At 46.4% G+C, this 15169-nt stretch overlaps 2 protein-coding genes across 5 annotated transcripts in view; one reads left to right on the forward strand and one right to left on the reverse strand.

Moving 5' to 3' along the window:
• MKRN2 (makorin ring finger protein 2) overlaps positions 1–6658 on the forward strand; it is a 28405-nt gene extending 21747 nt beyond the window's left edge. Inside the window, exons 7-8 of the mRNA XM_022562802.3 lie at positions 4992–5136; positions 5316–6658. Of these exons, the coding sequence (XP_022418510.1) occupies positions 4992–5136; positions 5316–5453 (283 nt within the window). The 3' untranslated portion in view covers positions 5454–6658. The remainder of the gene's footprint in view (positions 1–4991; positions 5137–5315) is intronic.
• RAF1 (Raf-1 proto-oncogene, serine/threonine kinase) overlaps positions 2088–15169 on the reverse strand; it is a 77180-nt gene continuing 64098 nt past the window's right edge. For all 4 annotated transcript variants that reach the window (XM_089919732.1, XM_022562800.2, XM_089919733.1 and 1 more), the window contains 7 exons: positions 12339–12423; positions 11375–11551; positions 9894–9940; positions 8594–8712; positions 8072–8203; positions 7801–7935; positions 2088–7572 (listed from right to left, as the gene is read on the reverse strand). In XM_089919732.1, coding sequence (XP_089775858.1) covers positions 7429–7572; positions 7801–7935; positions 8072–8203; positions 8594–8712; positions 9894–9940; positions 11375–11551; positions 12339–12423 — 839 coding nt within the window. In that variant the 3' untranslated portion in view covers positions 2088–7428. The remainder of the gene's footprint in view (positions 7573–7800; positions 7936–8071; positions 8204–8593; positions 8713–9893; positions 9941–11374; positions 11552–12338; positions 12424–15169) is intronic.

The raw sequence follows: 15169 nt of genomic DNA on the forward strand, positions 1-15169 counted from the left end.
ACCACTTTTCTACTGTTTCTATGAGTTTTTTTTTTTTTAGATTCCCACATAAAAGTGATGCCATCCAGTATTTGTCTTTCTCTGACTTATTTCACTTAGCATAATGCCCTCAAGGTCCATCCATGTTGTCACAAGTGGCAGGATTTCCTTCTTTCTTGTGGCTGAATAATATTCCATTTTGTGTGTATGTGTATATACACAGTCACATACCGCATATTCTTTATCCATTCATCTGTTAAACAACTTTTTATATCCTGGATATCGTGAATAGTGCTGCAGTGAACATGGGGGTGCAGGTATCTCTTCTAACAGGTGTAAGGTGATATCTAATTGTGGTTTTGATTTGCATTTCCCTGATGATTAGTGAGATTGAGCATCTTTTTATGTGCCTGATGGCCATTTGTGTGTCTTCTTTGAAAAACTGTCTCTTCAGTTCCTCTGCCCATTAAATCTGATTGGTTTTTTTTTTTTGCTACTGAGTTGTATGAGTTCTTTGTACATTTTGGATATTCACCCCTTATCAGATAGGTGACTTGCACATATTTTCTCCCATTCAGTAGGTTGTCTTTTCATTTTGTGATGGTTTCCTTTGTTCTGCAGAAGCTTTTTAGTTTCATGTGGTCCCTCTTGTTTATTTTTGCTTTTGTTGCCTTTGCTCTCAGTGTTAAATCCAAAAAATCATCTCCAAGACAGATGTCAGGGAGCTTGTTGCCTATGCTTTCATGTCTTACATTCAAGCCTTTAATCCACTTTGAGTTAATTTTTATGGTACAAGATTGTGGTCCAGTTTCACACTTTTGCATGTGGCTGTCCAGTTTTCCCAGCACCATTTTTTGAAGAGACTGTCCTTTCCTCATTGCATATTCTTGGCTCCTTTGTTGTAAATTAATTGACCATATATGAACAGGTTTATTTATGGGCTTTCTATGGTGTTCTGTTGATCTGTGTGTCTGGTTCAGTACCATACTGTTTTGATCACTATAGCTTTGTAAACTAATTTGAAATCAGGAAGTGCGGTGCCTCCAGCTTTGTTCTTCTTAGGATTGCTTTAGCTGTTCAGGACTTTGTGGGTCTGTACAAATTTTAGGATTGTTTTTTCTATTTCTGTGAAAAATGCCATTGGAATTTTGGTAGAGATTGCTTGCTTTGGGTGGTATGGACCTTTTAACAGAATTCTTCTAATCCGTATGCATGGAGTATCTTCCCATTTATGTGTTGTCTTTGATTTCATTCATCAGTGTCTTGCAGTTTTCAAGTGTATGACTCTTTAACCTCCTTGGTGTTTCTAGGTATTTTATTCTTTTTGATGCAGTTGTAAATGGTATTTTCTTAATTTCTCTTTCTGATGACACTTCATTGGTAGTATATGAAAAAACAACTGATTTTTGGATATTGATTTTGTATCCTGCAACTTTACTGTAATGTATGGGATTTAATATTTACATGCATTAGAACCTCACAAGGTAATAACTTTTGCCTTAAAACTTGTCAGATATATAATATTTCCAGTGCTCTGTCATTTGGTGTGTAATTCCTTCCAGTTGATACAGTTGCCCTTCAGCCTCAAGAACTGCCTTTAACATTTTTGCTGATCTGCTGGTGATGAGTTTGAAGGTTTTCTTTTTATCAGAAATGGGGTTTTTTTCCCCCATTCTTGCAAGATATTTTCATTGAATTTATTGGTCTAATTGGTCTTATTCACATGTTTGCCACCTCTTTCAATGAGTAAAATTCTGAGATGATAGTTTGGGGTTTTCCCCTCTCTTCTTTCAGCACTTTGCAAATGTCGTTCCACTGTATAATCTGGCCTCTGTAGTTTCTGATAAGTCATGTGTGATTCAGATTGTAGTATGTCATTTTTCTGGGTCTTTATCCTGGTTTTCAGCAGTTTCATACTTTGCCTGGGAGTGATTTTTTTCATATTTTACTGCTTGGTTTTCTCTGAATTTGTAAGTTTATATTATTCACCAAATTTAGAGAAATTCTGGCCATTGTTTCATCACATTTTTTACTACACTGCTTTTCTTCTGGGATTCTAATTACAGGTGATAGACTTTTTTATATTGTCCTATAAGTTTCAGGCTCTGTTCTTTTTTTTTTGTCCAGTCTTTTTTCCCCTCTGCTCATGTTCTTGAACACATGTATAGTAGGTGATTTGAAATCCTTGTTATCTTGAAGTTAGACTCTGTTGATTGTCCTTTAAGAATGGGTCACATTTTACTGATTCTTCATTGAGTTGAGTCATTTTGGATTGTAACCTAGACACTGTAAATCTGACCTTGTAGAGACTCTGGATTCTGTTAGGTTCATTTATAAAACGTTAATGTTTTTGTTTTAATAGGCAGAGAAATTGTTTCGACTCAAACTCTTGGGCAGCAGTTCAAATCTCAGTTCAGTTTTTTTATCCTTAGCTGAGTTGCCTTGAGCCTGCTGCATTGATGTGTGGGTTAGGGACTGGCCTGGGATTTGGGAGGACTTAGTATGCAGTATTTGGATGGGTCCCTCTCAGGCCCTTTTCTTTGGGGGACTGTTTCCTCTCTTCCAGTGGTTGATTTCCACCAACTCTTTTTGTTCTTCAGGCCAGAAAGACTTGATTTTTCCACTGGAGTTTTAGCCACCCTACGTAGATACTTGCCTGGAGCCTGCTCTAGGTTAAGTGCTATTTTTTCTTAAAAAGATAACTCAGTCTCTTGCCATTCCATTCTTCCAGGTGTCTAATCTCTTGAAGAATCCTACTTTTGTTCACTCTCCAGTGCCTTCAGGTCTTTTAAGAGTGTCTGTATTTCTAGTTCATCTGCAGGAAGGGTACTAAAAGCGAAACTGTGTATTATCTTTTTAAATAGTTCCTTTAAGTTGCATATTGATTACTAAAGGCTTGATATCTTCTTGTTTTACCATTTTTACCTCCTGCGATGTTCTGTGTGTCCACCAGAGGGCAGGAGTGGCAAGGCAGAGGGGTCCAGCCTGAAGAAAGGAGCTCTGCTGCAGTTCTCCGAAAAGTCACGTTATTGCTGTTTGGGTCTTCCTGGCCTTGCTTTCTGTTGATGACAGTGTTTTCATGCATTCTACAGACATTTACTGAGCTGCAGGCCAGGTTCCCTCAAGCTAAACACCAATGTGGGATATAGAGTAAAAATCAGTCATGGGAGATTACAGAAGGACAATTACGATACAGGTTATCTGGTGACAGATTCATCATGAGAGGCCGGAGCCAGATGTCACAATAGAGAAGGCACTGGGATCCACCTAGGAGTGTCAGGGAAAGCAGGATGGGAATGGGACCCTGAGCCCTGAAGCATGAATAGTTCGTGTGTCGGGGTTGGGGGCTGGGATGGCAGATGCGATGACATGGATGCAGAATGGTGCAGATTTTGTGTTTGGGGAGCAGTGGGTGTGGTCCCTGGGGTTGAAAGAAGTGTATCGAAGGATGTGGGACCTACAGGGACACAGGCACAAGTCTGAAGGGGCCTTGAGTGGTCTTTAAGAACAGGACGACAAGGGACACACTGGGGAAGCTCCTCTGAGGTGTGTGAAGAGAGTAGAACCTGGTGAGAAGGCCAGTTGAGACTGGACCACAGCAGGCAGGCAGGCAACAGAGGATGGTGCCCCGAACGCGTCAACGGTGTGGGAACCGAGAAGATGGTCGACTGGGGAGGTGCTTTGTAGGCAGAAGTCACAATTGGATGTGGGCGCTGAGAACAGAGATGGAGTAGGAGTGATCTGGAGGCTTATGTCCCTGGTAACCAGATAAGGCTGGGGGAGGGGGGCAATCATTTTGGGGTGGGGACCAGAGAATAATGTTTTGAACCTGACGAGTTTGTTAAAGCCAGCGTCCCGCAGACCCTGTTAAGAACTTGCCACTTGAGCGGTCATTTGAAGATCTGCTCAGAACCTTGGGGACAGTGGGCCATGGATGGCGTCTGGTCCACAGACTTCTGTTCAAATCCACTCCCTGGTCACCTGTGCTTGAGTCAGACCTGGTGGAAATGGACAGCTGCTGGGGAGCTTTTCTTTGTGCTGCTCTGAGGCCTGCCTCAGGGGCTTTCACCACTGTCTCTGCCGTTGTCCCCTCGTCTGAGAAAACAGGGAACACTGACGTCAAGAAGGTCCCTTCCTTGTCTGCCACCGCCACGTACCCCATCCCCGCGGCAGCCTGCCCTTTCTGCTGGGATTTGGCTTCATTTCTGCACCTTCCCCGCCCTTCTGGCTTCTCGGGCATCTCTTCCTCTGCTACGTGGGATCACTTATGATCACATAAGCCAAATTTCATTTCAGCGAGAAGGAATGGGAGTTGTCTGTTTGGTTCTCAGTTTCCTCAGGAGCAGGGGTTCGTAACATAGGGGTCTGTAGCTAGAAACTGAAGATGGGGGGAAAATCTTTTTTAACTTTCTGGTAACTGTATTTTGTAGACCTATGTGTCTTCTTTTATGCATTTAAAAACATTGTTCCGAGAAGGGTTCTGTAGCACATAGAGTTACGAAGCCCTGCTCTGGAGGGTGGGGAGCAAGGAAAATTGGAATGAGACTTGTAACTTTAGGCAGCTGCTAAAGCCTGCTGCTTTCGCTGTGACTCCTAAGTGAAGGCTTCCGGTAGTCACCTTGGCGTCATTGCTGGCCAGGAGGAAGGAGAACTTTCCTGGGTGAACCTCCTGTTGGGACTTTGAGCTGAGGCAAGTAGCCCAGCTTCAGAACCTTGGAGCCCAGACAGCTGGCCCAGAGGAATGCTCAGGCCTACCTGCCCCTGGAGGCCTTTGGAGCACTGCAGGCTCAAAACACAGTGGGGGCCCTGTGCACGTTCAATTCCATGTGAGGCAGCATATCGTGGTGCAAGTACCGTCCAGCTTGGAAATCGGCATCCAGCCTCTCTGACCTCATTTTCAGCCCCTCTGACCTGAGGCTGACCTGGCTCTGATAGGGATGGAGGAAGACAGTGGTTCATCTGCACCCCAGATTTTCCCACTGTTCTTTTGATCCTTTCTTTCTGCTTTTCAGAAAAAAAGCTTGTAAATACTTTGAGCAAGGCAAAGGGACCTGCCCATTTGGAAGCAAATGCCTTTACCGCCATGCTTACCCTGATGGGCGGCTAGCAGAACCAGAGAAACCTCGGAAACAGCTCAGTTCTGAAGGCACCGTGCGGGTAAGGACTTCGCCATCTCTAGTCAGGAACACCCACCTGTAGGCATTTCCGGGGACTGCTCCTGGCCCCTCCTCGTAGCTTTGGCAGAAGGGCATGTGGTAGGCAAACAGAATAGAAGCTACTCAGCTTTCACGTTGCCTTTAGCAATAACCAGGCATGTTTGCTGGCTGTTTTTGCAGTTCTTTAATTCAGTGCGGCTCTGGGATTTCATTGAGAACCGAGAAAGCCAGCATGTCCACAACACTGAAGACGTCGACATGACAGAGCTTGGGGACCTCTTCATGCACCTCTCCGGAGTGGAGTCATCAGAACCCTGAAGAGTAGGTGGTCGCCCTGCGTCTTCGGCTCCACCAGCCGAGGCTTCCCCAAGCCAGGGTGTGCAGAGCTTCCTTCACGGCAGCCTGGGGTGGCGTGTCACTTGAATTTGAGTGGGGTTGTATTTAACCTTGGTCTCATCCACTCCATTATTACAGCCATGGGAAGAGTGAGGATATAAAATAACCTGAACACATACATGGAATTGCTGCTTCCCTAGTTGCTGTTTATGTTAGTTGCACCTCAAACTCCTCAGGGGGGCCAGCTGACCAGCCAGCGTTTTCACTGATTGATTCAGACCAGCCTGGCTTCCGTCCTCGAGGACCGTGCGCTGCCCCTAAAGCAGCAGATTCATTTATCTTACCAAAGGATTCCTGTGTGGTGAACCTCCCTAGTATACTGAAATAGTGTGGTCAACACTGGATTTGTATATTGCTTTTCAAAAACCAAGTGAGCGCTGCACACCTCAGCACAAAACTTGACTTAGGGCTCTGCAGTGTCCCAAATCAGGGGAGAAGTCTTGTTGCAGGACGTTCAGCAGACAGGTATAAACCTTTTCTTACCTGGGGGTGGGGTGGGGGGGCTCTTGAAGTAGCAGGAAGCAGAGATATGGCCCCTCTTTTCCGGTTTGTGGTAGGGTAGGGTCACAATCGGAGGGAAACTCTCACCTGCTGGCTTGTGCCCCGAGGGTTCATGTATGTTCTTATCTGTAAAACCTGGCTTTGATTTTAAATTTTATAAAAACAGCACCCAAGAACAGTTTCTGGTTCTTGTCTAGCGGTGGTCCTAAAGAGAGTACAAGTCTTCTGTCATTAGTAGTGATTTTAATTGAAGGAGCATAACCTTGTGAATCAGAATGCAATCCAAGCCTAAATTATCTATTTTTATAGACAGCTGTAGACACCAAATGTTTTATAAAATGCATTACTTTACTTTAAAGAAAGTCTCCTCTTTACCTGAGTTTGGAGTTCTTAAGTGAAGGGTGACAAAGGCTGAATTCAATTCCCAGCAGAGGCTCTGGGCCCATTTCCTGTTTCTTGAATTCTGCTCCCAAAGGCATGAACAAAATGGAGTTCAAGCTGTGAGCTCAGGATTACTTTAGGAGGAACAGCCATTAAACCCTACATTTAATTTATTTTATTAAAATAACAAATTGAATAACTGTATTTTGTCAGGCGCAATAAAAACAAAATTAAACCCAAGAAAACCTGTGTTCCTGGCTTCCTTGAATACGATGTGATGTAGGGACAAGGCTGGCGGGGCAGGGGTGGGGGGGGCCCGCCCCCGCCCCATAGGGGCAGCTCCTGGAAGACAAATTCAGCACAATGGAAGACTGCTCCCTGAGAGGGCGGAGACTGGGAGGGGCAGGCCAAGCACCTCTTCTGGAAAACCATCCCAAAGCACTAGAGACCTTCAAGAAAAGGCAGTGTCCCCAAAGTCAAGTCCATAGTACCAAAGCAGGCTCCTCCAGGCTGCCACGGTCTCGACAGTCCTGGGCTGTTTGGTGCATTATGTGCAAAACTACCTGTTTGGTGCCACACCACGTATCTCTGAAGAGAAGTCCTGTGATAAGCGTTCCTCATAGGAGCTGATTTCCAAAATCCACATGTCCCCACGTCACGGCTGGTTTGCCTGCTACCTGCATTTCCCCTCTGAGTGCTTTTTCTTGCCCTAAAAATACTTGAAACAGCTGGGGCCCCAGATCATGTACTGCCATCAGCAGCCACCGGTGCATCTGAAGGAGGCTCAGCTCATGAGCACAGGGGTTGTGGGGGAGCAGGACAAACCAACACTGCAAATGGCTTCCTCCTCCCAGGGCCAGAGGGGTAGAAAAGGCAACGTGAAGTTAAGGCCCTGTGAGTGGTCTAGAAGGTCCTTAGCAGCAGCTTCTCTGAAGACGAGCTCTGTCCCCGCAGAAAGGTGATGCCTGCTGACTTCCCTTCCCACCTGGTGGCCTGAGTGCAGGTGCAGAGTCAACTAGAAGACAGGCAATCTAGGGGATGTGGTCAGCGTGCAGGCATTGATGTCCTCGGTATGGGCCGCCCGGTGCAGGGATGGCTCAGAAGCGCTCCGGTTGATTTTCGGTAGAGAGTGTTGGAGCAGCTCAATGGAAGAAAGGATCTGAAACAAGGCCATAAAATGCTCTCATGGCAGGGGACAGGGCATTCTGCAGCAGCAGCTTTCAATCTGGGCCAAAGACACAGGCTGTTCTCCCCACCCCCACCTGCATCATCTTGTGGAGAACACAAGTCCCTCCCTATAGAACAAACAGCAAGAAATTTCTCTCCTTGTTTGTATCACTAAGAACTCCTGCTTTAATCAGTTCTAGCACCTTGAGCCAAGTCTTACCTGGGGAAAAAGAGGCCTCTCTTCCTTAACTTTCTTCACACAGTCGGCTACCAGCCTCTTCATTGCTTTGGGGCAGTTCTTGTACAGTTTACTAAGGTCTGGGGAGGCGTACCCTCGGCCTACCATGAAGATGATCTAAGGGAGAGAAAGCAGTTGAGGGAACAGGTGGATGAACAACAGTGAAAGCAGCACCTTCCACCCTGTGTTGCTCAGACGGGCAGAGCCCGGGGGCTTCCACGGTGAGCGGGGTCGTTGAGCACCAGTGACGCACCTGATCGCGGTTGCTGATGTGGGAGTAGGGCAGCTCCCCCGTCATAAGCTCGTACAGCACAATGCCGTAAGAGTAGACGTCAGACTGGAAGCTGAACGGGTTATTGTCCTGCATTCGAATCACCTCTGGGGCCTACGGGGACAAAGTGCATTTGTCACCATCTGTGCCCCACAGACATGCAGGAGCCAGGCTGTCCCTTGGGCTGGGTATGAAAGTCCCCGCCTCAGCCCTGCTGTAGCTCTTTCCCAAAGGGCTCCCACTCTCAGGCTCAAAGGAGCTCAGGAATCCTGTCTCTGAGATCCAGCACTCCCCATCACCTAACTCCCCCCGAGCTGTGCTTCAGCACTTCCTCATCGCCAGCTTCCTCCAGGAAACCCAAATTTGCCCAGGGGCTGCCAACACTACAGGTGTCACCGAGGTGGTCGGGAAATGTAGAGAAATGCGGGAAGCCTGCATACAGACCTCCCATCACATCACCCCTCCTGGCCCTGCACCCTGCTAGAGGGAGCCCAGCCGCCTCACCATCCACAAGATGGAGCCGGTGGGTTGTTCAACCTGCTGAGAACCACTCCAGCGCGACTTCACTGTTGCCAAACCAAAGTCTCCAATTTTCACCGTCAGGCCTTCATGGAGAAATATATCTCAATGCCTGTTAAGGACTGTGGTTTTAAAAGAATGGTCAAGTTACTTTTGAAAAACTTACCCAAGTTCTTAACTAGCACCATCTCTCGGCCTCCCATCTGCCCCAGCCTTCTCTGCACTGGGTTTGCTAGTGCTTTAGAACACGGCTCCTTCCAGGAGGTGCTCCGGGCACCAGATTCTCTGGCTCCAGCCACAACAAGCCAGTTTGCCCCCCACTGCTGCTGCTGCCTCCATTTACACACCTAGGAGCCGGGTCTCTGGCCTTGTGACATTGCCACATAACGTAGGTGCCTTTACGCCCCAAGACTCTGAGCATGGCCTGCTGACTGCTTACATCCATTCGCCTGCATCCTGCCCTCCAATGGCTAACGGAAACACCCTGAGTCCTGAATGCTGTCTGCCTGAAGGCATTTCTCACAGGATAGGTACCACTTGGTGACTTCGAAATCAAAACCAAACACCTCAGTTCTGAGTAAAGAAGCCAGGCAGTTTAAGGCCGACTTGTGTGATCTGCTGATGCCCAGTAGTTCATACCTCCTTAAAATCGGTGGTGTCTGCCTTCATGGTATAATATGTTGGTCCCCAAAAACCCACCACTAAAAGATATCCTGTGTCTCAGACCCATGCCCAAAATAGGCCACATCCCATCATGCGACCCAACACAACTGCTGTGCCTCTCACTGGCCAAGAAGCAAAGTGTAGCTGTAATGCCATACTCCCTTCAAAGAGAAAGGCTGGTGGAGGGAGGCAGATGTAAAATTGTTACATTTCACACTCTACAGCAAGAAAAACACCTTTATTCATTCCCCTTCCGTAAAAGCACATTAAGTCTTGGAAAGGGTTGATTCCAACAGTAATCTCTGAGGAAACCATTTCTGTGCATTCAAGAAACAATTTTAAGTAGTAATTTTTAAAATCTTGCAACTTTTGGCTTGCAGCTACTGTCTGACCAGATATACAGTCCACAAACTAGAAGTAAGCATAAAAGACAAAAGGCCCATTCTCCCAAGTTAAATTTAGTAATAAAGAGCATTTAAAAATTGGCCTGTTTCAAGCATAACCCAAACGGGTATCTCAACTTTCATGGAACTCTTTCCAGAGTCACTTTTGCTGAGGTAAACTTTAAAAGTGTCCTAAATTTAGAACTGAGCAGTCAGATGAAACTACCACCAAAGGATACTGTTGGATTTCATGTCTCTGTGGATGATGTTCTTTGCATGCAAGTAGCTGTGAAGGGAAAATAAGTCTATTAAAACCAGTTTGAGAGATATTGGTAGAAAGCAGCTTCAAATTACATCTAAGAAGTAAACCACTTGAAGGCCTGACTCCTAGTTGAGAAGTCACTTTCGGGGATTGGCCCTGCACTGGTTCAGCCTGGTCCACGTCAGGACTTATAACCTGAAAGTGAGGCCACAGCACAAACAGGGAAGGTCTTCTTTCAGCATCAGTTTTATTCAAAAAGTAATTCCAACAACCCAAATATCCATCAACTGATGAACAAATAAAACGCTGTATACAATGGGATATTCTTCAGCCATAGAAAGGAATGGAATACTGATACACACTACAACATGGATGAATCTCTCAAAAACACGCCAAGTGAAAGAAGCCAGACACAACAGACTTCATCTAGTATCTTGAAAATCTTCTAAAATTAGTGGTGATGGTTTACACCTCCGTGAATATACTAAAGAAACTGAATTGTACACTTTAAAGGGGTGAATTTTAAAAGTGAATTTCATCTCTAAAAAATAACTGACTAGTCATTTCTGGAAATGTACACAATGCAAATTCCATATGAATTTTAAAAATACAACATGAGATTTTATAAACCACTTGCAAGCACAGCTTTAGTTAAGTTCCTAGTCGTCGGGGGGTATGAGGAGTTCCCCCTGCTCCACATTAGGGGTACTTCAAAGGAGAAGTTTGAGAAGCACTGCCCTGGCTTAGCCAAGAATGAAACGCACACGCACACCCCTTTCACAGAGAAATGTGTCAAAGCACAAAGACCCAAAACAATAGTATTTAATGGAGGTGCTATGGATCACCTTAATTTAAGCATTCTCCAAAAGGAAAAGTTACACAGAACGTGACACCTGATCAAACCTTTACGTGGAATAAGCACACTTGATGGGCTACGCCTCAGACACGATGCCCACCAGAAGGTGGCAACCCGCACTGTGTTGAGTGTTTGGCTGAAATTTTTTTTTTTTTTTTTTTTTTTGCGGTACGCGGGCCTCTCACTGTTGTGGCCTCTCCCGCTGTGGAGCACAGGCTCCGGACGCGCAGGCTCAGTGACCATGGCTCACGGGCCCAGCCGCTCCACGGCATGTGGGATCTTCCCGGACCGGGGCACGAACCCGTGTCCCCTGCATCGGCAGGCGGACTCTCAACCACTGCGTCACCAGGGAAGCCCCTGTCTGGCTGAATTTTAAGGGCAGTTGCTGGAACCTGAATCTGAGCCCTAAGGGGGTAGCCTCAGCTTGGGCAATAAACCTGAATTTCTTGTTCCTTTGGCCCACCACACAGGTTCATTTCCAGCTATGCAAAAATATCACAGAAGTCACTTAACGGGCTTGGCTTTTCCTAATCTTGGTTCTGATTTAGGGACAAGTTGATCCTTGGACCCCAGATTTTCTACGCGTCAGGCCATTCACTCACTCCATTCCCTGAGCCGTCTGCCGGGCAATGTCAATCAACTGGAACATCTGGAACTTGGTCTCCTGGACGTGCAGGTGTTTATAGAGGCTGCTGCCCTCGCACCACTGGGTCACAATTGCCAGGTTGTCCTTCGTCATGTATCCCATGAAGAGCAGGATGTTCACGTGCCGGGTTTTGCTGGAGAGGGGAGGGGAGGAGAGAAGGAAGGCTCTGAACCTTCCGCTGCTGCAGAACAGGGAGATCTAGTCTGCTTTCCCACTGTCTCCGACCAGACCCTGCATGTTCCTGACACCACCCATGCTTACAGTCCAGGGGCTGGCAAAGCAAACACAGCCGACTGCTGATGAACCAGCTGGTGTTGTGAGCTGATAGAGGGGCTGCCGTCACTGCCCTCAGTGCTGGCCTTGATCATACAGAGGACGTTCTCTTTCATCAGCATATATTCACCAATCTCCCCACAGGGGTCACAAGGACCCCTCATCTATGGAATCCATCATTATTCAGTTTATTCCTACGAGTGTAAACAGTGACTCAAAGACTTCAAAACTGACGGTTCTGAAGTCCAAATTAAGGCAACTTAGCTATAAAGAGTTCTTGTAAATAAATGTGAAAACAGAACCCATCTCTCCCTACGCCAAAACAAAACCCAGAGATAGAACCTGGGCTGTTCTATCAGCGTAGTGAGCCCAGAGACCTGAGGCAGTGGAAGGGGGTATGCTCATCAAAGGGGGCTCTTCTAAAGGCTTAACAAGCGCATAAGCTGGAAGAAACCTTCCACTCCTTTTCACTCATGAGGGAGTTGTTTCAACCATAGGACTCCACAGTGAACACTCACCACCAGTCCCAGCCATCAGCCCTCAGAGACAGGTCATGATACCATGCAGCCTACTTCCTCTGCGGTGCTTGTACCAGCATCCACGCCCCGCCCCTGCCACACCAAGGGACAGGCCAGCTTTCTACTCACCGAAGGACAGCCACTTCATTCCTGAAGGCCTGGAACTGCTCTGGTGTGGGGTCAACAACCTTTAGAATCTTTACTGCAACGTCTCCTGCAAATTAGTTTACAGTCAGTGCAGTTGAATGATCTTACTTTGTTATTTTTCATGTACACTAGATCTGAAGAAGATATAATTAATCACTTATTCAAAAATCATACACCTACACAGATGGAACAAATACTATGCAAATTTCTGAATTATCAAGTAGCTTAAAAAGTTAGATTATACTACTGTCCTTAAAATACTGCCCCCACAGGCCTTGAACCAGCTTGGTTTAAACTGTTCCTGTCAAGCCTGGCATCCCCAGCGGTGAGGTCATGTGTGACAGGTCACAACCTGGGCCTGTGAAGATGACATCAGCAGATGGATATGAATGGCCCAGCAAATACTGAGTCTTCGGGGCCAGGAGGCTGGGGCCCGGAAGCAGGCCAGTTAGTAAGCAGTTGATGCTAAACTCAGCAGCCACATTTCAATGAGACCTGAGAAGCTCCCTTGTACAAATTCAAAGACATATATTGAAATTAAGCGTCTCGGCCTTCAGTGCCGTTAGAAAGTAATCCTAATGATTAATACTGATTGCTTACTATACCCTGGCACTGTCTGCTCTCACAGGTATTACCTCCTTTAATCCTCGTAGCTGCTCTATGACGTTAATACTGTCGTCCTCATCTTACAAGCAACAAACTGAAGTTTAGTTACTTGGCCGAAGTCATATAGCCAAAAGAAAGTGCTGGAGCCAGGATCAGAACCCTAGTCTGACTCCAATAGCTGTACTTCTAACTAAAATACTGACTACTGACTGTCAATCACTGTGAGTAAAAACCAGCCTCTTCATATAACTTCAGAAACATCCAGGGATCAATTCTACTTTACAGGTGCTACCGATTTAGAAGCCACTTTCAGAAGTGTTATGTCATACTTATAATAGTTGTAAAGCTAGTAAATTACCTGAAGCCCCATTAGGACCTCAGCTTTTCATGACAAATAACTTTACTAAATACAATCATCAAACAAAGTAGGAGTTAAGTTCAGTGGCACTTGGAGGTGACTTAGTTCCTCCACAGCTGAGCATGTGCCCTTGGCAGCACCCCCCTGCAGTCTGCTGGAGCACTCATTCCACTTTTGGGGAGCACCAAATGGTACAGAGATGGTTCTTATGATAGGTCCCTAACTGTTGCCCTGTGATCTCTGTTTGTATCATCTAAAGCTAAAATCCCCACTTAGCAGCAGCTTCCAAATTGGTTCTTATCCAGTTCACTGGCACATGAACTTACTGAGGGCCCAGGGCTGCCTGGAAGGTGCTGCTGACTTTGGATGGCAGAGCTGCATATGCTATATTCAGAGCTACCTTATAACTAGGAAGATGGAGCTGGTAAACTATGCAGCCCCAACCTCAAGTTCCTTATGACTGAGTAGAGGGACAGGAGTCTTTTGCATAATTGCCCATTCTGGAGCAGTCTGAGCCAAGACAGGATTGGGGTCAGGGGATGACAGAGGAGGGGAGTAAATATCTTGGCAGAGAGGATATAGAAAAGTTTTCTGAAGGAAATGCGATATAAGCCAAAGGAAGGGGCTGTTCTAGACTTGGTACACCAGGAACAAAGGTGAGGTAAGGGGGATGAGAGAAACGCCAAGTTGTGTTTGGGAAACTCTAACATAGCATGTGATTTGACACCTGTAGGACAGGAGGGAGGCCAGGGAGGAGGAGTCTGCTACAAGAACGTGGGTGCAATGCAGGCACATTGGTGACAGCAGGGATAAAAAAGGAGGAGATGGAGGCAAGAAACCCTGTGAAGGTGAACTGACTCAATGTGGCAGTCAACTGAGAGGAAGGGCCAGGAGATGGCCAGGCAATAGATGGGGGTTTAAAGGGACAGGCTGGAGATAGGGATGCAGAAGAAAGACTTGGGGAGATGCTGGATGGTCCCTCAGAAGGGGCTGCTTCCTAGTTCATGAGCCTAGTTTTGCAAGCCCTTCCCTTTCTCACAGCTTTTCTCTGGGCATGCTCCAGTCGTCGCTGAACTCACCCTCAGCGTCACCCATTTTGGACCTGATCAGTAATGCAACCTCAGACCTCAGATGATCCATCAGCAGCCAAAGCCTGTTCACAGTGACTCGCTCTGACCTGCTGTCAGCTGAACATCCTCCACCTCTAGCCTCTACTTTCTGGACTCGTGAACAAGACTTATTCCTGTTAAAAGTTCATCCTTTCTTTGTTCTATCATAGACACTTCAAATCCTCCCATCTTTCTAAATCCAAATTCTGTTATCCAAATCTGCATGACACCGATGTGTAAGTCATCTACAATACCTGAGTCATGCAAGTCACTGATGGGAAGACTGAACAGGGTCAAACTAAAAACAGAGCCCACGGCACCATAGGGATCCAGAGGCCAGGCAGCTCACGGTTAACAGTTACGGTAATAGATTATGTGCACTTTCTTACTGAAACCCAGAGACCATACTCTGCGTTACAGCACACCCTCATTTGTATGTGTACCTTCCAAGGACTGCCATACCAGCGATTCAGTCTGGTAGGAACAATGGGCAAACACCATAGGAAAACCAATTTCAACTCCTATACAAAATGGTTTTCTACTGGTAGGAAATGCCCAGAGCTAGAATGACTTTTCAGGTAACTCATGAGCTCCCTTATCACTCTGGTTTTCAGGACAAGGCTGGGCAAACCTCCTAAAGGTCTTACACAATCTGAGACCCCCATTTCACCCAAATGATATCCAAAGTCTTTATGGCACCTTATAACCCACACCCCAGACCTCACTGCTATTAGCCTCTC

The sequence above is a fragment of the Delphinapterus leucas genome, chromosome 10 (assembly GCF_059928025.1).
Source record: "Delphinapterus leucas isolate spDelLeu-1000000601 "Yukka" chromosome 10, BTC_Dleu_Yukka2, whole genome shotgun sequence".
In the NCBI taxonomy this organism is placed as follows: Eukaryota; Metazoa; Chordata; class Mammalia; order Artiodactyla; family Monodontidae; genus Delphinapterus; species Delphinapterus leucas.